At 44.7% G+C, this 23771-nt stretch overlaps 1 protein-coding gene across 11 annotated transcripts in view; it reads right to left on the reverse strand.

Annotated features, from left to right (window-relative positions):
* Positions 1 to 22249, reverse strand: part of slc4a11 (solute carrier family 4 member 11) — a 59508-nt gene extending 37259 nt beyond the window's left edge. For 3 of the 11 annotated variants that reach the window (XM_029139121.3, XM_055505683.1, XM_029139116.3), the window contains exon 1: positions 22001 to 22245. Coding sequence is in view for 7 of the 11 variants with exons in the window: in XM_055505683.1 (XP_055361658.1) it covers positions 22001 to 22061 (61 nt within the window). In the remaining 4 variants the exon portion in view is untranslated. The other 8 variants (XM_055505681.1, XM_029139113.3, XM_029139115.3 and 5 more) reach the window with 7 other exon arrangements.
* Between the last annotated feature and the right edge of the window lie 1522 nt (positions 22250 to 23771).

Genomic DNA, 23771 nt, shown 5'->3' on the forward strand with positions numbered 1-23771 from the left:
TGACAGATGACAGAAGTCAGCCGGAGAAAGTCACGTAAAAACTCCCCCAGCGGCGTCTTTCCCCTCCACCTGCCTGCCTCCAAGATCCGAATGGGAGACACAAATCGGTCACGTGGCCGCCGTCGCCGCCGTGCTCACGTTCCGTCCGCGTGCTCGCCCGCATCTGCATCCTTTAATTACGATGTCAGTCACATAAACACTTCACCTGCCTATACAGCACAGGCAGGTCAGTCCCATGGCGGCTCTGCAGGCTGCACCTAATGCATTAAACATATCTCTGGCAGCAGAAACACAGCCAGACTAGGAGTGTAATGGCTTTGCACAAATCCTGCACGACGTTGGACGTTTGCCTCCAGTCCCAGGTAATGACGAGCGTTTTTACGTGTACAAATAAATAAAGCCAACAAGTCGAGCCATGCGCAGAGCTCCACAGCCCGAGGAGCATCCTGGGTTCTCTCATTGTTCACCTGAACTTTGTTTTGCATGATCGGAAACATTATTAGGTAGCTCTCAGCATGCGCTAACATAAAGATGTTGCCCATTTCACATCCAATTATAGAAATCACGTGTCGTAATAAACATGTAACTCTGATGATCTGTCCTTAGTGACCTGATTATACAAAGCGTTGTTAAGATTGTTGAAGGAAAAATTCCACAAATACTGAATCCCAATTTGTCAGAGCAAAATATGACCGAACTCGCTTTACTGCAATAAATCATCAAATCAATCGAAAAATGAATGTTATGTGTATAGTTTTTCGATCCTCATGACTTTTGCAGATAAAGAAAACCAAGGGCGTCTTTAGTTTTCTTTATCTGCGAAGTGTTTGGATACTAGATTAATACAGTACATAGCGAAGTCTACTTGAAGGGACAGCGGGTGAGGTATTAATTAGAAGACAAAAAGGTTTTTCAAAGCGCTACCTTAAGCCAGGTCTAGCTCAACACCCTCAGGGACTCTTCTAGTGGATGCTCACTTATTTATGTGGCATATCATGCAAGCTTCCTGCAAATGCTGGGTTTTAAACCACAAGCTCTGACTGCATTGAGTTGTTTGGCACTGACTGATGCAGAAGGAGGTTTAGAAGAATTTCTATTACTATTGTCATTTTCTTTCCCTGTCTTTGAACTAATGACCCAGTTAACTTGTTACTACCTACTGTAGAGTTTATGTTCACGTTATTTATGACATGCTATTAAAATAATATTAACCCATTACTGACTTACCAAACGTAAAACCTTTTATAGCGGTGATACCCTACGTAGCCAACAGCAGACACAGGGTAATATAATGTGTAGTGATAATCAGAGCTCAAGTCTAATGTAATATTCCTTCACATGCTAATTCCCTAAAGCATTAACAGGCTTCTTACAACAACTACGAGATTTGGGGAACGTTCCACCACAAGTGCAGAAGCTGTGCTCGTTAAATGAGGCCATGCACAATTAGCTATTTATGCAATCTTGCACGGAGATCAGGCAGGTAAATGCTTCTGACCTGACTATATAACCTGCGGCAATTGTGTTTCAGTGACCGTTCTCCATGAAGGGCACTGCTTGGTCTCAGCCTCTACTTGTGCAGAAAGAGGGCCAATACTCAGAAACTGCACTAAATTACTAGATGAAGCTTGGCCAAAGAACACAGAAAGACGCTTGATGAATCCTGGCAGCACATTTCAGCCTTTGATGAAAATGAATGAGTGTAAGTTTGGCATGGATCTGGCCAGGACCACCAGCATACAGTATAGGGAAAATGTTTAGATAAGTCCCAGTTTTGACTTTATAACAAAAAAATGTGAGAACTGACCTGACCAACTTTGTCCTCTGACTTGAATCAAATAAAAAAAAAAACCCTTTGTAATATTTTTGAGAGGAAGGTAGAGCAGCAAAAACCCTCCAGCAAAGAGCAGTCAGAAAAAAAAATAATCTATGAAGAACATCTCTCAGATTTGTGCAGGCCCAGGGGGATCTAATCTGTCATCAAAAATAAAGGCAAACAAACAAAACACTACAAAAAAATAAATGGGAATAGAAAGAGCCAGGATCTGAGCATGGCACAGTGTCACTGCACGGCTCTTCAACGTCGTCCCTTCCGCAAATAAATGCCCGTGCATCTCAGACGAGAAACATCAAATATTCCATTTCCGACACATGAAATGATATGTCAAGAGTGTGTGAACTGCTATAACACATTGCATAGAATTACAATATATTTTGTCATCGTCTCCGGCTGCAGCGGTGGAGGAGCAGGCAGGAGATCGTGGGCACGTCTATGTGACAAACACTGTTTATGCATATCTGGCGTCAGTGCGTGTAAGCTCACATGCACAGCAACAGTCCCAGCTTCTCAACCTAGTGCTTCATGTGGAAATGTGATGACTGAATTAACTCTGATGAGTTTCAAAAGCCTGTTTTTAGGTTTGGATTTCTTCAGTTGACCCATGAAACATGACTAAATAAATGTAGAAACAATAGTCATGGTAAGACAGCTCCTTCAGGAAACAGCACATGCAAGAAAAAAAAAAAAAATGTTGATAAGCTTTTGCAGAAAGAGGAAGCGATGTGCTTCAAGCAGGAAGTCAGAAGTGTATCACACAAACATACATCGCACATCCATCTCTTTACTTCCACCGTGTGCACATGTGGGTGTTTGTTTACGTGAGTCTGCTCTGCTGCTGAACTCAGCCCCTTCGTCATCGCCCAACTGGTACAGTACATGCAGAAATATATGTCAGTCAGCTGAGTTTACATGTCACAAACCCACAAGCAAAGCAGCATCTGCTGTGCTCTTCGCTTGATGTACGTCGTTTCACTACAAGCCACATGACAGACTGCTGCTTCCTGACGGACTCGCATCTTCGCGTGATACGAGCTCTCTGCTAAATGGACGGCAGGCGAGCGCTCGCTGCCTCTGCAGAAGCTGTGGTTTTGTTGCATCAGGACGGGCGACACAGCAAGTAACAGTTGCTTGACGGAGGCAGGCCGAGGCTTTCAGCGGTGCAAATGTTACCCAAGATGTTCCTGCGATTACTGCCTCTGAAACCGCAGATACCCCCGCGGGCTGCGAATCAAACAACAGCTGACCGTTCTTTCTGCTTGGAATCCACTTTTTGATCTCTGCGTTGTCAGAGAAGGAAGCAAAGAGAACACAACTTGCCAGTGTCCTGAAAAAAAAAAAAGAAGATACCGTTTGAAGTTCATGCAGGGATTGTGTTACTAGTTTGATGAAGAGCATGCGCACAAACGCTGTTAAGATGATTTGCCACCTCTGTTGCCAAGTCACAGTCCCGTTACAGTCAGACACTGTGGGAACCCCGCTCGTCCTCTACCTGGCGTGACCCAGTCACAGAGAACAAAAGTGTTCGCAGGCAGCTTGCCTCAGTAAACACATCCAACTGAGAACTCTCAGCAGAGAACTGTAAACGCTCATCACTGGGTTAGAGCAGACACTCAGGCAAACGCTATTACAAACACATGTCTGTGGCATGTGAGTAAAAGTACGGAGAAACCAACAAAGGGGGGAGGACCACGAGGACACATTGGCACAACCTGAAAGAGGCTCGAGACGGATGAGAGTATTTTTAGTTGGGAAGTATCAGCTCATGAAGTAGGGCAGAGCTCAAATAATGGTCATCACCTCTAATCCCACCCAAAGGCAGCATGTGCTAGAGTGCAACACCAAGCGCATGTACCAGGATACCCGCGTCCACACGGATCCTGCACCATGTGCAAAATGCAGCAGAATCAGAAGAGTTTGTGACAAATTTGACTCAGACGTCTTCATGCAGCCATTTTTAAAGCAGACTGGAGCAGCAGAAGGACACTATTGTAGAGGGAGGCACCTATGCTGCCTGACCTTTGTTTAATTACGATGTGCTGCTCAAAGGCTGCACATGTAACACTCCTAAAATTCCTACTGCTTTTTGATGGGCGTAGGTGTTTAATCAACTATTCTACTCCTTCGAGCAGCTGGGGTCGGTTTATTGGTTGGAACCGCTCGTTGCTCTAACCTAGAGTAGACGTGGCCTTAATTACATCCAAAAATGTGTTCTGCGGTGTGTTTAAACGCTGGAAGACAAAAGGAAGTCAACTTATACAACCTTCAGTGTGTATATAAACTGGCTGGGCTGAAACTACGCCAACCTGTCTCCCCATGCAGGCTGATCTATTGCAGGGCAGTGCGCTGCAAAACAGATGCTCGAACCCCCAGGAGGGACAAACCCTGGAATTTATGGGAGAGGTGAGGCTGAGACTGAAGTGAAGAGGGCAAGAGATTAAAAAGCACCCCTGCTGAGTTTGTAAGGGAATCTACGAGGCCCGGGCCGGTACCGAGAAGAAGGCTGGGCCTTTTGTTGGCTAATTATGCCCAAAGGGTCTCTTGGCACTCATCCTCTCTGGAGCGGTGGTCGCTGACAGATCCCAGGCAGAGAGGGAATTCCTCCCAGTGCTCTGCTCTGGGTCGCTCCAATTGCTCATATACACATTTTAAAACCCAGACACACATTTGGCTTTTATTCATCCTTGTTTAAGTTCCCAGGAATATTAAAGTATTTCTCTCAGGATGTTAATTAAACAGGCTTGTAAATAGCAATTTACTGTATGTATTTCTCATAGGGTTTCAATGAGCTGCAGGCAGATCCTGAGCCTGTGAAAGCCTCAGGATCCACCAGGAAGAGCTGCTGTTGAAATGGCTGCGCTCTTATAATTCGGTCTAAAAATGGATCCGCTGATTGCTCGGGTGGGAAGCCACACCTGTGCTCTACAAGTATTTGTGCCGCGCTGCCTAGAGGGCTGCTGAAGGCAACCACGACAAATGTGGTGCAGATATCACATCTGAAATGGGAAGAGACATGACTAAGCTTGATTCCTCAACTCATCAACACAATAACAACACAAGGTCTCAGTCAGCTTCTTCCCAGCCCACCGAGACAAGTCCTTACTCGTGTCTGATCAGATTCTCACACTTTAACTGCAAAGTGCCAGCTGATCCTATCAAAACTTGAATACTGGAGTTGCAGGATTGTTATTGCTAAATTAGAAGTGACGACTGACTGCCGCAGTTTGCTCTGATACGTCAAATGCAGGTTAGAAATGCAAAACCTACACAGACAGGACTTACAGTCTTGAGAAAAGTGCAGGAGACTTGGGGCTAGTGTTGTCAAAAGTATAACCCTAAGGTTGGGAAATCACAAGAAAATCACACAGCGGCCCAAAATGCAACAACATGGATTTGAAATTAAGTCTCGTGGACGGATAAGTCCAACTTTGAGGTGCCGGGATGCGAGCGAGAACAAACGGGACAGAGATGACAGATGCCTGACTGGTCAAAATGAATGAAGAAAATAAAGGCTGCAGCTCCTCACGTCTCACACGGTTAACAGGGAAATCTGGAGACATTTTCGTTTGTAACAACACAACTTGACCAGTCACTGGCAATAATTAAAACTAGAAATGTCAAAATATCACGTTTCATTCTGAAGTGTCCTGTAAAAAAACCTAGAGCAAGCTTTTCATCACGGACTGCTTTGTCTGTGACATTTATTATTTGGGAGGCTGTTGTCAACTGGAGCTTCTAATCATGTGTTAGTAAAGACACCTGGTGATGCTGCACTGGCACAGCACAGGTAGCCTGGGCCGATGCTGGGCCGACGCTGGGCAGATGCTCATAACCAATGAGCCTCCACGACAGGATGTTTGTGCGTACAGTATCTGCTGAGATCAGGCTCAACACGTTGGTGTTGCTGCATGTCTATGTATGTAAATCTGCCAAAGCATTTTGCAGGGTTGCTTCGGGCTAATGTGAAGCAGAGCGCGCGTGTTCAAAGGACAGCGCCACAGGCCGGTCGGACCAAATCAGTGAAAACACGACCATGTATCAGATTTAATTATTTAGCAACCTAAGAACCAACACTGCTAATCCTAAGAACATCGCTGTTTTACAGCGCTGCGCTGCCCTGAGTGTGATTCATCGTGAATAACTGTCTAATTGAGAAGCTGCATTTGTGCAAATTAAATCCTGCTGTATTTCATTTACCTCAGTGATTTTAAGACCCGGCTCTTGATGTCGGTGCACTGAAAAGCTCTGCAGTAATGGTCTGGTCCTTTCACCTGAGAGGTTCTGGCCGTTGTTAGGCCCGGTCTGCAGCACCGTGAGCCGAGGCGTCGTGACTGAGGTTAGCGCTTCAATTTAACAACCTGCCCTCCACTCCCCCTCCACTCCGCTGTCTCCGGATATTTGGATTCTAAATTTCTCGCGTTTTCCCACTTCCTGGCGGACGCGCCCTCCTTTCTGTCCGTCCTCTCTCATTCTCTAACAATCACGCACAGGTGGGGGATTACGTCCAGCAGCTCCGTTGCGCTGGTGTGTTTGTAGGAGGATGTTAGCCTACTACACACTTGCTCTCACGCAGCCAATTGCTCACTGCAGAAATTGGCTGCCTCAATTTTCATAAAGGGGGAGGTGGGAGGGGAGCGAGAATGCCAGAGCGAGGGGATTCCTGCTAATTGCTTGCACATTCGTGTCTTCCTCCGGCTCGATTAAAGTCGGGCCACCATCTCCCTTTTAAGCCGGCGCTCCTCTAGACAGCCCCCTACTGTCTGCCGCTCCAGCAAGCCCGTCGCCCGGCAGCGCGGCTCCCCGCTTTCTATTTGTTGTGCTCCCCTCACACAATTTCAGCCGAATCAATGTGAGGCGACAACAGAGAAGATGTCGGAAAAGCCTGGTCCACCACAGGCGCCGCGCCGTCCATTTACGCCCTGATTGAGCCCACCGTTTGGACTACGTATGATCCTGTCACATGCAGAAACGACTCGAATGCAGTCTGTTGTTTTAAGGAGACTTCTCATACAGCCCAATCAAAGAAAGACGTTTCTAATCAATGAGTGAGCATTCACACCTTTTTAGCATTCGAGGCACTGGTGAAAATCAAACTAGTAACCTTGCGTGTCAGCGTGCCCTGCCCTGTTTAGTAGCACTCTCTTTGCTTAGCTTAGTATCCTGCTCCACGCTGACAGAATTTAAATCAGCAACCTTGGGTACCTACTGATCTCTAGCTTATCATCCACCAGTAAATCTCCCTGATAGCAGGCCAGTTAAAAACGCCACCTCACGCGGGCTGTAGATTGGTCTGCGTCCATTTTAGATCTTGAACGTTCCTGCCACAGAGCAGACGGGATGCTTTTGTCCTTATGCCACTCGGCGCACTGCGCGGCCATGCTGATGAATCTCTGCTCAGCGCTGCAATGTCACATTGGTCTCCATTAGCCGCAGACATTATAGCCAACGCACGTTGGGATGTGGTGGTGAGGCTGCAGCGCACGGAGGGCACCGCAAAATCCAGCATCGCCACGTGAGGCAAGGACAAAAAGGACTTCAGACCCAGTGTAAAGAAGGTGCAAAGGAAACGCGTTTGGACCGGACTGACAGTTACAGCAGCACGGCACAGAAAAGGTGGCCAGGACTCTTCATATAAGGTGTCTGGAGCAGCCCATGACGCCTCTCGATGTGATAGAGGACAGCTCAGTATGTGTCTGCTTGCTGTACTGTACTGTTCATACTGTACAGTACTGGAGCAAGTTTTACAGAGAAGGTTTGGGGATTGGTGGACGCGGCTATGCTGTGACTTCCCAACAGCAGAGCCATGTCTAGCACTCCGCTGTGTTCTGTTTGTTGCTTTTAAATTAAATTCGCAGCACAGGAGAAATTGTTCTCTGCTGGCACCGCTGCCCAACCTTGATAGACTATACAAAAGCAATACTGAATAGGAACTGAAACAAATACCCGCCTGTGCACAGCACTGCTTCCTGTGCTCTAACCTGCGCACACACTTTATCTGCAGAGAACGGGTGAAGGCTGGGTTTCAGCGTCTAAATATGTCGATCACTAAAACGGAGACGCATCCACTTCATCTTGCTGCTTGCTGTGGAAAAGATTACACGCATGTTCGGGTCTGCACGCGCTCACTCGGTGAACCAGCCTTTGCATTATTTCAGAAGGGAAGGACTCATCGCTTTTAACCACTTGAACATTTGTACATTCCAACACGCAGTCCACCGTCTGTAAAGACAAACATCCATATTTGTGAATAAAGGGGCATCGATGTCTGAGGCTCTTAGCCTTTATGGTCGGGGTTAAAGAGGACGGGTGTAACATGATTTATGATTGCTGGTTGCTTTTCTAGGAAGCACCACACGGCTATTAACATCCCATTTTATCCAACCATTGAAGACTTCCGTATAATAATGGATGCTTTTTATACATCTGCATCTGTAGGGGCAGATTAAAGGCTTTATGAGAGTCACGTGTTAGAGGCCATGTATGAACTACAGCACACAGCTATTTTTATACTGGTGCTAATAGTAATGGGCAGCTTGCAAAGCTTGAATGAGAATCTATGAGAATAGATTTGACTTATTACCCAGAAGACAGATTCTCCAAAACACAAGAGATGTTATGGATATGTGAACGATTAATATTAATTACTATAATGTAGTAGCACAGAGATCCATGGATCTGACCAGACTTCTATTGCTTTTATCAACGGCACAATGAGGCCAGACAGAGTCGGCACCAGCTGCTGGTTTTACTACTGTCCTAATGTAAGGACGATGCAACACTGGCTTTAATTAACAGGTATTTGAAAGTCAAACTGATGCAGGACCTCACTGGTTCTCTACAAGTGATGCACAACACGGCAGGCCTCTCCTCTTTTCCTCAGATTCCATACAGATTCCATACAGTAGTGTCTGTCATTCTGACAGGTACCAGTCGCATGATTACAGGTTTCAACCCGCTTTGGCCACTCACTTTGGTCTCTGTCTGCTGAAAGTGACCCCCACACACAACCAGGTTTGCTGTGAGCCCGTGTTTGGCAGGACTCATCCAAACCTCAGCAGTCTGCAGCAGACACTGCCCTGCGGCATCACCAGGCCACCACCACCTTTGATTGCAGGGACGGCAGAAGCCAAACGTGACTCAAACAGAGGAACTTTACCCAAAGGGTTTATTCAGTGAACGCTTCATACCTGTTTCCTCATGCTCAGTCTGTTAAATGCCAAGCGGCAAACCTGTCCTGAGCTTTTACATAAAGTGCCTTCCATGCAGCCACCCACCCGTAAGAGAAGAACGCTCAGATGGAGCGTTACTTAGAGTGACCGTTGGGTTCGTGGTCACCTTCCTGAACAATGTCCTTCTGCCCGGATACTCAATTTGTCTGGATGGTCAACTCAGTTCCAAAGTGCCACGCGAGCATGTGTTCAGTTAACACTTCAGAAACGGTTTCATTATCAGTTTGTTATCATAGAGTTCAACAAACATTACAAATAAATAAATAAATAAAATATAAATGCTTCTAATTTTAAGTTCCAACATTGAAAACTTTCCCAACTCTCCAATTTATGGGAGTTAAGGATTGAAGTCAAAATATATTTATTGAAATAATCATAAGTTACTATCCTTAGTTAATCAATCAATCAGTCTTCATTTTCCATATTGAGAGTTCTTATTGTATCTACTGCGTGTGAGCTGCCAGTCTTTCTACTATAGGTATAATCCACAGTCCAAACTCCTGCACATACTGCTCACACCAGAGGCTTACAACCACTCACTCACTCTAATCTAAACAACAGTCTGTCACTTCTGCATTTCTGCAGATTTGCTTACTGGGTGGTTGTGCAGACAGAGCCCCAAACGTCATCTCATAAATACCAGGCTGCCAAATCGACAGGAAGCGTTGTGATCACACTGTAAGTGCCGCAGCCCTGATGCTGGTGATGATGTAGGAAACGCAGTAACTTCGTCTTAACACACGTGCACACGCAGCTGTGATGTGGATTCACATGTCATGGTATGTAAATGTGAGCAAAGATGAGGAAGCGTAAAAGACTAAACAAGGATGGAGTAAGACAGACATACTGTAAAACCAGAGAGGGTGTGTGTGTGTGTTTGTGCTGTAATTGTGATGTAAGGCCTTCCTCACTTGTGTTCCTTGAACTGTGTATGATGAGTGCCTGTGTTGACACATCTGCATAATTGTTTTGTGTGTAAACCAACAAATGATGTAGATAGAATGAATTGTGTATGTAATTATGTGCATGTGTAAGTGTGTACAGTACTTGCATCAAAGTGAAAACCAAAAGACGTATTTTCCTACCAAAGTGAGGGCATTTAGGCCTGTCCTCACTTCTTTGAAGGCCAGTTTGAGGATTAAGATGTGAGTTGTGGTTCAGATTAGAGAAGGGTTAGACGTCTGCCTTTAGGTGTCATGGTTAGTGTTAGGGTGAGGGGCTAGGCAAGGCATTGTGTCAATGGAGGTCCTCACTGCAACGCACGTACAAAGATGTGTGTGTGCGGCTGTCATGGAGGCGTTTTTGTGATATTTCAGTGCTAGTGTGTATTTGTACGTATGTATATGTGTTGTACTGTATTATCATTTGTATGTGTGTTTCTCCTCTGCCCAGATGGCTGTGCTCAGAGGTTGGAGCTTCCGAGATCTGCCAGCGGTGAATACTGATCAGAGATCACTGTCACATCCCCGGTGCGCGTACACACACACACACACACACACACACACCATCCATCTTCCCTCACACACACCTCCACCTCCACATGGCCAAACTACTAATGCACACAGCCACTGCACCCTCCATGCCGATGCTGCGTGACTGCGCAGGTCACAGCTGCACCGCTGATTATCAGACTGTCTGTCTGTCACACCTGAGGAATGACACCCTGCAGAGCGGCGCCGGGAGACTTCACATATAGGCAGTAATTATGACATTCAATCAGGACTGTTTAAAACGGCAGCGGTTTGTTGTCACAGAGCTCAGCGGGAACTCTCAGCAAACCCTCTGCAGCAACAATACACTCTCACAGAGCACGCAGAATGACAGCAGTTGAAAACTAGTCGAATCATCAAGTAATAAGCAGTTCAGTCATTCAGTAAACAACTTTTTGGACTGTTGGGGAGAAAGAAGTGACCTTGGAGGGGAAGTAGTTGTTGATTTTAATGATTTAGACTTTTTTTGCAAAAAACTACACTAAAGATATATTGCTACAGTTATACTATCATAATATGGCAAAACTATATAAAGAAGCTATACTAAACAGTAAACCTATCAGGTATCACACAGATACACATTTAACCTTCACTGAGAAACTGAAACAATATTTATAAGATTTATTAACACGCTTGCAGCCCAATCAAGGACTCAGCAAACAGAAAATCAATCTACAGCTCAGTATTAAATCAGGAAGTGGCAGCTGTATTATCACATTGTGTAATTACATGTGGAGGCTTGGTGCAAATTTACAGCTACGTAACGTGAATCCCATATCTCCTGACCTCCTCCCACAGCGCCACCTGCTCCTGTACCTGCTAGCAGGTCGCCGCTGATACTCGCACCATCCAGAAGATTACTCACAACATGCTGCAACGCCACGATAGCACAAGAACAACATGGCTGTCACCGTATGGACAGCTGCGTCCGAACATTGTGACGGGCGTCGCGTCCCTGCGATGGGCGCTCGCTGCGATTCATTTAAAAACCCAAAGTGAATGGAAGACCTGTTTGCACAACCATGTTGTGCTGCTGCAGGAATGAAACCTGCCCTCCGCCTCTAATCAGATCCCAACTAACTGCATGCAAATTGCTCTTCAGAGGACGTCCATCACACCCTGAGATGCAGCTACTGCGCAGACAGAAGACACGTGTGCACGTTCCCTGAGCACGGCCGAACTCAACACAATGCACACGTCTGTCTGCTCGCAAGCACACAGATGACATTCAATACACTCTTATTATCCCACATACAGACGCAGTGCCCTGCTCTGCCTTCCTAGACAATATGAAAGTGAGGAGGCAGCCGCATCACACCTCCAAATGGGCTCCGGGTTCTCCAAGGACTTTCAGCGAGGGGAGAACTCGCTGCACTCCCGTGTCATCAACACTAATCACACACACACAATGAGACATGGATGCACTCGTCGCTTTTCCCTGACTATTATGCACGTGCAGCACACAGGTACATGTGCTCGTTCACGCGCTCTTCTCCTGCCGTGTCGCTCGCTCTCTGTGCACGCAGGCTCCAGATGTAAAAAAAGTGAATTTAAGAAGCGAGGGTTTCTCTGCGCTACAGCGGTCCCTGCTCGACAGGTACGATCCTGGCTTCAATTTGCTGTAACTGTTTCTCAAGGTTCAGTCCCTGAACTGAAGGAACACGATGCAGGAAGCCCCTTGCGTCTCACGCCAGATGGAAAAAAAGACACACGAGAAAATCAGGGTGAAGACGCAAATGTGCACACAAATGCAAAAACAAGAAACACACCTCCCTGGCAAGAAAAGTAAAAACAGATTTTTAGTCACAAACAATGACGCTGCCACATTCCTAAGTATGCAGAAAGAGCAAACACAAAAGAAGCGCAGCTGAACATCTGCGGTGACTCCGAGGAGGAGGAGGCGGGCTGCACACTTTCACCAGGTAGGGAACCCCAAGGTTCTCCGAGTCAGTGCCGTGTTGCGCACAGCTGAAATGCAGCCTTCATATACTCACCCGAAGGCACGAAATGAAGAACTTTGTTGGTCTCCATAGCTGAGCAAGTGGTGGCAAAACGCACACTTCCTCTCTCCAACCGCGCCACCCACCCCCCAAGTCAACCCATCATGTTTGTGTTATCCTGTGCTGATGAGTGCGAGATCACCTCTGCTCCCCTGCGCTGCTCTGTTTCTGACTGCCTCTCAGACACATGCAGTGACTCAGCCCCGCTCTGCCAGCCTACTCGCTGTGGCGCCGCTGGGTCCTAGTGCCGCCGCGTTCCCCCCTCAGCCTCGTTAACCCGGCCCACCAGCCAGCAGCCTATGGCGGGCGAGGATGCAGCCAGGAAAAGCACACGTCAGGACACACCCCCGTGCTTTTCTCACAACACTGCAAACCCAAAATGCAACATGTTCTCTTGTCAGCAATGGTGACGTGCTGTTGACTGTGATGCAGCTGCAAGAAACTTAACTAGTCACGTGACGAAGGTAATTTAATCGTAATCACAGAAAAGGCAATTATGCTAACTTAAAATGTCACTGCTTAGCACCAATTGAACGACAACAGACGGGCTGACCAGACTGAAACCTGGGCACTCTGGTACCAGCCAGAACACAGAGACTCATTTCGCCTCACAGCCAAGTTCATCACGACTCGCTGAAGTGACAGGTCTGGGATCAGATGTGTCTCGACACCGCCACAAAGAGTTGCCAAAATGTCTTACTCTGGCATTTTCGCAAGTTGGCTCTACAGAAATCGTGCTTCGGAATTTTTCACTGATGATTCAACTCGCAACATTTATTGACCGAACAATTTGGCTTTTGCCACGTGGTGAAGTCCCAGCGCACGTGTCAGCTCTGCACTATGGAGTATCAGCTTCAGGTACACTCTTATTAGGCTGCTGTTTTGTGTTAAATACAGAAATGTAATTCTGATTAAAACCTGCTCGGCTGCAACGAATCATTGCTCCCAAACATTTTGGTTATGGGGCATCAGGCTCTGGTTGATAATGATGCGCTTTTAATAGATTTTTTCATATATCATTTACTAAAAATATAAAACCCCATACAGGGCAGGGTCACGTTTCACTTCTGATCTATGAGGCTGCTTCGAACAGTGCGAAGTTCTTTAAAGAATAAGAAGATTAAAATGAATACAAATATTAGAAATGTGATCTTTAAAGTAAACTGAGAGATTTCAAAATTTCAGTTGAGGTTAAGTTGAATTTATTACCTCACCAGACAGAGGCTACTGATGTTAACTCCACTCCTTGATGCAAACGCTTTGTGAAAGGACTGTGATTTGAATAAGCCTGCATATATAGAACAACGGTGTGTGAGGTATGGCCAGTTGGGCTGCTTTGCATAAGACCTGTTATACACTTCGGGGTAAAATGTGTCACACAGTGAACCAGGGTTCATTTCCCTAGAGGAGAATTCAAGTGCTTTCACCCACCATGAACCTGCAGCTCCAGCGTTGTAATCATGGAAATGCATGACTTAATGCTGAACACCATAACTGAGGTATAGGTCTTGTGTTGAGCACACCTAGTAAACCTGTAAAACTGCAGACCCTCATCTTCCCGAGTCAAGTCCTCATTTTCTAAAATGCAGTACTTCAGTACTATAATCAAACTCATCATGTACTTTGTGACTTTCCAGTGTTGACTGTGTGTTGCAGAGGGAAAAAGTCGATGAACTCAGCCTCTCTCTTTCTGTGTACTCTGCATCAATCTTGAAGTAACACATGTAATCAAATGTAATAACCTTCCTCATCCCCTGTCTTTGTAAAATTATTCTAAATTACCTCAGTATAACAATTAAATACTGCAATACATTATGTATAACACTAATTAATTCATTAGAATAGAATGCTTTATTAGTCAACAATGGAGATAATAATCTCAATACATAAGTATACAGTATGAGGAAGCATATTAGCCTTGATCACAGCTAAGGACACCGTTTTCATATCTGATCAAGTACATCAGTTCTGACCACAGTATTTCCTGGGAGTCATGGTCTGAAACTCTCCACGTGGCTGAGGAAAATGAACAAACACACGCCGCAGGCCACGGTCTGTCTTACATGCTTGTTTTTGACCAGTGGTCTCTGCAGTCAGTTTCCAACAAAGAGACCTGGAGGAATGATACCACAGCTATAGGCTGAATCTGACTGTCCCTCACACATACTGTAGCCATTTATGTCTACAAGCATATTAAGAAAAGAACACTTTAATTTTTAGTCTTCGCTGGGAGAAGCAGCATATGTTTAAGACTGAAGCTCTGCTGATGTGTGCAGGTGTTCAATGCTTTTAGTAGGAGTGCTAAAGTACAATAGGTGCACTTTAGGTGGCTCCCTGCCTGACATAACAACACAGTTACACTTGCATCTGCAACGTGCACTGTCTCTTCTCTCACTGGTTCCCCTGTCGCTGTATAAAAGCATGACAAACACAAACAGGTATTTGAACACTGTTTTCGCAGCTACACATCTAATCTGTTTTGAAAAATGTTTCCGTCCTAGACCAAGATGCAAGCAGAGACTCAAGGATTCAATGCTACAGTATCAACACAAGTACTTGTCTTTAGAAATCAAATTTCCTAATCAAAGCTACCTGACTTTGTATTATCCATCCCTGCCTGTATCACAGTAAACCAATGTAAATTTAAAACATGTGTCTTCTTGCTCATTCTGGCTGATACATAATTGATATATGTCACTGGATGGGATGTTCTGCAAAGAACATCTACACAACCAGTGTGAAGCCTGGTTTGATTAATGTTTTTGCTCACAGCGTAACTCTTGCTAGCTATTTGGTGCCAAAGTGTATTTCAATCAAATGTGTGGAGTGAGAGCTCCCTGTGTGCTGCCGGCACTCTGGAGCTGGTCTGGAGCAGATGCTATGAGGCGGGAGGTGCGAATGGCCTCCAGGAAGCTCACAGCTTGGTGTGTTGCTGTGTGTGTCTGCTGAATCACCACTCGTCTAAACAAATGAAACGCAGAAGCATTTAGGGCCCCCACCCCTTGAAGCACCTGGAACCTGGCCTGAAAATGAATGGTATTTACCTACAGTAGTGTTCATTTTTTCCCAATCAAAAGACACGAGGACACATTGTCTGCAGTTCCTCATCACTGCCCCCATTGCTTTTTCGTGTTGGTCTATAAGTGGAGTTATAATTATTAAATTAATTTAAAAACCACAATAAGGCTTTAGAACACACAGCCAGAGCTGACAGTGATCTGGTTTAACAACCACTCACACAGTACAAATAAACCTGTAAAAGGTAAGTAAACACAGGCTTGATGTTCTTATTGTGGACTGGACTGAATGGACAAAGTTGTGAAATACTATTCCTCCTACTAAAGTATTTATATATTGTTTCCTTTTTACTTAATGTTCACCTTTAAATTTTATCAAGAGCACAATGTAGGCGTCTACAGTCCCTGGTAAAATGAAAGAAAGATGGAAATCAGGATTACTGTATATACCGTACACTTAATACAGTGATTATAACTAAACAGTCTCCTGCTTTGCTACAGTATACTATCATGACTATTAATATATGGCAATATGAAATTTAATTGGCTACACAGAAATATGACAAGTACATGTACTGTACATGTTAAACATGAGCAAAACCTGTTAAACCTGTCAGAGATCAGTGAATTCATGCCAATGATAAAAGAGCACTTTAGTAATATGACACGGTTTCAGACACTGAACAAATAAAGGCCATTAACAAGAGCTGGAATTCATGGAACTGTGGGAAAACAAAACCCCTCCACTAGCACCTAATAAAGCACCACAGGTGGCTCTTTAACAAGTGGACTGAAAGTACAGCCAGTGACAATCTAGTAGCAACAAAGTACTAGTTCAGACCCGTTTGTGGCTGATACATCATGTGAACAGACCCCGTGAAGGCACCGGGGGATAAGTAACACCTAACCTGTCCGCTGGATGCGGCCACGCATTTAAATCACAGGAACAATTAGGATGACGCACACACGAGCCTGTCAAGAGCAATGTCTTCATTCACATTTTCAGAGCCATCGCTGCATTTGATCCCAAGGAATCTGCAGCGATTAAGCAGAAAGGCCCAGTCCGGCTTGTCATCTTAAATCGGTCGCACAGCCATGTCCAGCAATCGATAAGGATCAAATGCAGTGACCAGAGAGGGCATTAAAAACCTCATTCAAATGCTGGACAGGAGAAATACAAGCCACACCTATCTTATCTCATCTTGTCTTATCTTATTAAATAAAGCAGACGAGCTTGCATGCAGGAGTCATCTGTAGGCAACACATTATCAGCAGCAAGGAGGTGACCATCAAACCTCTGGAATGCCACACAGCACCTGCTAGACTACAACAGAGCTGAGGGGCCTTTAAGTGGGTGCAGCACACTGGTAAGAATGTGAATGAGCTGAGAAAATGACTTTAGCAATCAAAACAAATATCAAAAGATCATATTTACATTTTCCAATTCACACATACCTAATAAAGGGGTTATTTTTTCAACAACATATTACTACACATATTAAACATGATCAAAGCGAGCGCAGAGGTCTGAAATGTGATTTCTGCTTTGCAGGCTGGTTGAAACAAATCCTAGACTGTAAGTTGATCCCCCTTGATAGCAGTTCTCTGCAGCTCACCACCATGATGAGCACAGGCTTGAGGAAATAATGTGATTTAACTGATTAGTAGTCTGGTATTGTACAGGACTGCGCTGCAGCATTGTATGGCGCGTCCTTTTGTCCTTGTGCCAGATGTCGGGATGTGGAGCACAACTCATTAGGATGCCAACATGACAGTGTTCCGACTTTTCACTTGGTGATTCTAAAGCCTGAGGCTCTGTGTCGAGAGGCCACGGGGCTGCTTAGGTGGTTGCATCTGCAGTACCGTGGTGTTAATACAGCATAGCGAGTAATGATGCACAAACAGCGACGGCTATTGTCTCTGAGTCATCAGTGAGTGAGGGAATCCTACTCGCTGCTTTTGACTGGGTACAACCTTCATTAGCGGATCTGTGTGTGCGTCACATACTGGATGTGTGTCTGCAGGCATAGGCATCGCTCATGTTTTCTGTCAATGTGTGGGGGTCTATTTTGTCTGTGTGTGTGCGCGCGCTATGAGCAGGTCTGACAGTCACTCTTTGTGTGTGTTTGCATACATTAGGGGAGGTCTGTCTCTTTTTCCTCAACCACCGTCTTTGTTGTTTATGCTGTACTCGAGCGAGAAGCAGTGATAATCATAATAATACTCAGAAATAAAGGAGAGGAAAGCGATGAAATAAACAGGATGAAGGCGATGAGGAGGAGGAAGAGAAGAAGGAATAAGAAAAGGGGCAGAATGAGGGGAGCAGCTGGTCCTTGTTACTCCACTGCCCATACACATCCCTGCAGGAGCTAGGAGAATATGCCCTGCTGTAATTCCCTGTATGGGTATAGGTGTGTGTGTGGAAGCATTCTGTACTGAGCTGTAAATACTGCCGGCGCTGTGAAGGCATATTTCAGGTCACAAACTAGCTACAGATTTAATTTGGAGAACAACAACTTGATTATGTTCGCTCTGGGAAACGTAACGGAGAAGACGCAGGTCACATCAAGGCCACGGCGTAACGACACACTTCATCCCACAGGCTGCGTGCAGGGGCGTATCTTCAGCTGAACACATCATTCATATGGCTTGTTTTTAGTCCACACAGTACAGTACCTCTTCAAGGTTTAAGATAAATTTACAGCACAAACACTTTAAATCGCGTGCAAAGCAAAAGAAAAAAAAGTTGCTCTGAGATTCTAGTTCATGTTGAAATTAACTCAATCAGGCATTTGATGAAACGATAACATGTACAGTTTTTACCTTTAGAAAACAATTAACTATGCATGAGGACCATTAACAGTGACTGAATGGTCCGACAATTAGGCCGACAGCAGAGCCCTAATACCCCACTCATTTCAGCACTTTCACTCCCCTTAGTTCACCACAACAAATGTGTCTCAAATCGTATCACAAATTGCAGCTCGCATTGCTTAAGGTTTGGTCTGGCAGGGAAATAATAGATGCAGGGGGCAGCCAACAGTGTGACAGAATCTATCCCCGCGTGTCCAATAACAGCCATGTGCCGCAGCTAAGTGCTGCACCACAAATCCCACCTGCTCACCTAATGTAATCTGATGTGAAATCTGAATGACATACACTAACTGCCTGAATTGTGAAGTGAGAACAAGCATAATAAGTTTAGTCCTTCACACAAATAAGGACAAGCATGGAGTGTTGCTTGCTCAAGGGCAACTTGACCTTCTTTGGTTGAACCGGCAACCCCCTGATAACACACTTCTCACACTTCTTGGCTCATTCTACATCCATAAATATTCTGTAAAGTGTTCTAATAAAAAATGTGACAAGGGTGGATTTTATTAATCCCCAAGGTGAGAAACGAGCAGCAGAGAAAAAAAGACATTACTGTAAGTGATAAAGTAAAAGTGTCTTCATGCTAAGGTATGTTTTGCAAACTGGAAGCCACTGACTGATGCCCAGCAGATGTTAATTCAGAGCATCTGCTGTATGTGTGTACTGATTAGCTACTGAGCTACCCGTAGGTTGGTGTGTGACTAAAGCTACAGTACAGTGTCAAACAGCAACGCCAATGGAGTAAGAAGTTGTTTAATTGAGACACTTACACACTGCCCTCTGCTGGAACTTGCAGCAGAACAGGTGTGTTGCTGTAGCTTTGTCAGAACACACCTTCTCATTTCATCAGACCAAACATTGGAGAAAAGCTGAAGCAAAATGAGTAGTAGCTGAAGTCACAAGTCGAGTAGAGCAGCCAGAATATCAAAGAAGATCCTGAATTGGCCAGATAACAGAATGTGCGGAGTGGAAATGACACTGGATTGAAGGCAGTGGCCGTGCCCTTTGACCCCAGTTTCCCCTGCATGCAGACAAACGCCTCCACAGGAAATGTTTGTTGTCTTTACTTTTCCAAAAGCCCTTTTGGGAAAGCAGTGCTGACACAGACACTTTTAACTTGAGTCAAACCATCAAATCAGCAACATAGATCACGCCGTCTCCTCTGCCGTCACTGTAAATCACCCGGTTTTACAGGAGGAGTGAATATCACTGTTAAACCGCTGCAGTGAAGATGGAGCTACATGGTGCACTATTAAAGCGGTCACGCTGAAGCCTGGACTAGCATTGGACGACAATACAAAGTGGCCTGGCTGGTCGCATTTCGATACACCTAATTAAATGTCAAAATTATCATACATTAATAGTCATGAATCCAATAGTATTGCACATGATATTCAGTACTCATACAGCATTTTTAGGCGATTCATACACTATTTTTAATGCCACTACTGCGGATCAGGCTGCCCGTCTTTAGAAGAATGCCGCCTTTAGCTTTCCAGAGGAGCTGGGAAAATAATGTCACTCTGCAGCGAACTTTAAAATTCTGTGCACCTACGGAGCACATTAAAAACGCAGCAATAAACTGCGAAGGGCACCTTGCTGTATTGTGCTCCAGGCAGGAAGACACGGTTGGTGGACAAATACTGGGTGGGATTTCCTCTCCTCCTGACTGATTCCTGCCTCACATTGTCCATTTGCTGATGCTGGCCAAGTACAGCTTGCCTGTGACAATAATGCAACATGTCTATCATTACGCCACACACACAGCAACTGGATAGAGGCTCTGGCGAGCACACAGTAACTGACAGCGGCTCACAGATATATTAGTGTGCCAGTATTATCAACCATATATCATCATGATGATTTATGTGTTTTTACGTCTTCAGGATATAGTGTAACGCTGCCTGCAAACTGTTTGTTACATCAATGTTCTTCAGCTACTTGTGTGAGTATTGTCATGTACAGGAAGTCATAGAAATAAGTGGTTGCTCCAGGTGCCAGATCCTGCTGTATTACCTTACCACCCATTCAACCAAGACCCAAACCTGCACAGACATTGGACACTGCCCAGCATTTAAAGATTCAAGGGACGGCTGCCCTTTGTGTGATGCACCCAAATAACCCCGAGATTGTTTCACAGGCATCTTAGATGCAGCGCTGAGCATACTCCGTCTTTTACACAGTTATAATCTACACTCACAATCGCCAGACTGTTAGCAAGTTACAAACTGGGATTATACAGTTAAATATTACGTCAAATATCAAGGAGAAAGATTTCCAGGTCACATCAAGCATCAAGGTGCAGGTTCTGAAGAGGTTATACATGCAAAGGCAGATGTTATTCACACTTTGTCCAGAACAGCAGCATCTGTCTTTGCTGTCTTGGTGTCTTCCCATACAGAATAAAATCTATCAGTGAGTTTGACTGTGCTTGAAATAAAAAACTCCACATGCTTTGGACGCCATTCTGTTGTTTCCTTAAGGTGAACTAAGGGGTACTAACAGGGTCACAGCTGTATTCTCCCCAGTATGTGAACATGGAGAGAGCACGGCTTTAACAGCATTCAGGAGAGAGGTTTTATTCCCACTGGAAACAAAACAACATGTGTCCACTCTCGAGTCCACGAGGATCTCAGGATGAATGCGTCAGCCAAATGCCATGTGGGAAAAAAAAACTAATGCTGGTCACGACAGGTAGTTAGAACACGCTGGAAACTGTAGAAAAAGGTGCTTGTTTGGGGGAAATTCAAGGTCACAGGAATACATTAGGGTTTCAGACCAGACTTTGAACTTTACAAGGATTTACAAGTATAATGCTTCTGTTAACAGCCAATTAAAAATAGGAGATAAGGCCAGGGATGGTTCAAAAGGCTAATAGCGTGTCTCTCTGTGAAGAGTTCCAATTACAAGCACCGCGATTTCATTTTACGATGCAAAATGTGATGTTATTAAAACGCGCGATGGGACGATGATGTTTTATGAAGTGTCATTTTGTGAGCATGAAAAGGCGGCAAATAATAATTTGCTTACTTCCAGTCAAACCTGTGAAAGAAAGCAGTTTTTCTAAAGGTAATATTTCAAATACTGGTTGTGAGTTATTCTAGATTTTAATTGTCTGAAAAATCTGCACTGAACTACATCTTGGATGAAAACGTGCGACACTGTCAGTGAAATTAGTTGTTGTTGTTTTCCTATGATTCTGAACATCATCCACTTCATTTACGTACATCCAGATATGTAACTCAAAGCACAAGGCTGCTTTTCAAGGATGCGGTTTCACGTCAACGCTGACTCATTCTCCTCTTTAGAGCACTGACCTTCCTCTGGTGCAGTATTTGTGTCACGCTTAATTAAAACGTACTCACACAGCAGCTAACGCTAACGCGACTAGCCGCATCGTTGCTATAGTAACGAGCCCACGACTTACTGTAGCCTACAACATACAAAACTTTTAAACAGAGTTGAAACCTTGTAAATGAGTTCTTTATGTGTAACAACGGCAAACGAGGCGAAATGTGTGTTTTAAAGAAGTTTAAAGCGAAATGTCTCCTACCTGCTGTAAACCGATTAATCAACGCTCCGCTCGCATCTTCGTCCTCCCGCACAGTTTTCATGACGCTCCCGCAGCCGACGGAAACCCCGCGATGTCTCCGCCCGCTGTCTCTCACGTTCTTTATAGGGATAAAATCGGAAATTCCGACGTGTCGACTGTCCGAAACGTCAATCGACGGGCGTCGCCAGGTGCCACTGATGGCACGCGCTCAGCGAGCGCCTCAACCGGCGACCACGCCCACTCCACGCCGCCGGCACGAGACCGAACGAAAAACATGAATAAGTAAACACGAGGCGCACGCGCTCGTTGATTCACATAAATAACGCTCCTGGTTAGGTTTAGCGGCTACAGTTCGCGTGCAATCAGGTAGTAAAATAACCATGTTAACTGTTTGTTAAGTTAGTGACGCTGTTTGGCGCTGGTTTGTTCTACTGGGTGAACTTTTTCGCACCATGCCCTTGATTGGCTGGCAGCTGATCACGTGATTCCAGGTACGCGAGGTGGATGCACTGGGTGCATTAACGCCTTTGTTGCCTCTGTTATTGCTGCCTTTTGCCGTTTTTGCAAGTTTTCTTCACATTCATTTTTAATATTCCAGGAATTTGCTTTGGATGGTTACATGTAAAAATTATTTTTATCTTATTGTTCCACTATTCTGACCGATGGATCACACCTGATCCAGCCTGTGAGTACAGTACGGCTGGATACTTGAGAAAAAATGTGAAGAGAAAATGTCACATGCTGCCGACTGATGGCTGAATATCTGTAGCTGCATCTACTGTATCAGAATGCTTTCAATGTCAGTCCTTCACTCCTTTACATTTCTGTCTATTTGATTTTACCATGAATTCATTCCTGTGACTTGTTTTCTAAGAAAAGCAGGCCTGTTATATTGTTGTTCCACATATTGGCTTCCCACAAATACTAAACATGGAAATACTCGTGTTTACTCCCTTATTTCATTGGAACGACTACAACAAATTTTCCAACAACAAAAGTTAAAGAAAACATCAGAACAAGGACAGTTTGGTGGAGTGGAAGCCTCTTGTTTCCAGTTTAATTTTCATTATAAATTAGATTTGTTGTGCTGCCCCTCGTGACTGGCTTAGCTGCTCACACAATTAAAAAAAAGAACAGAAGAACAGTTTGATCATCAGATTTGATCTGATGCTCTTTAATTACAGATGCACTACATTAACTATGATTAGGCACATTGTACTGATTTAGGCCACAGCATCACTATACACATTACAGTTGTATGGTTGTATTATGGTATTAGACTATAAACCTGGATGTTCAGCTATACAGTAGGTCATTAAGCATTAACATGTAAATATCATCACAACTCTATCCAATAATGCAGTATAGTAAAGTTCCTATGAGGCGTTTACTGTACTGCTGTAGTGGTGGTATTATGTGCCCATTTGCAAATGTTTTTAAGAATGGATGACAAAAATTACAAATCATATCCCACCCATTAATAGAATGTATTTTTAGAAAGCAGCTGCCCAGATCATGCAGTTGCTAATCCGTTTTCACCAGCTGGTTAAACGGTGGAGTAAGGCTGTTATCTGTGGTGCTGGGTGTTCCCGGCAGCAGGTCTGGACGTGTGCTGCCCACCACTATTAGAAGGCCGCACGCCACAGGCTCCATCGCATCAGGCCTGTGTTTTATCGGTTGGGTGGAGTGAACCTTATCCATCACATGTTTTTTTTTTCCCCACATCAGTGCTGTGAAAATCTAAGTTTGTAGCTGTGCACAGAAATATCGA

This window comes from Betta splendens, chromosome 22 (assembly GCF_900634795.4).
Source record: "Betta splendens chromosome 22, fBetSpl5.4, whole genome shotgun sequence".
In the NCBI taxonomy this organism is placed as follows: domain Eukaryota; kingdom Metazoa; phylum Chordata; class Actinopteri; order Anabantiformes; family Osphronemidae; genus Betta; species Betta splendens.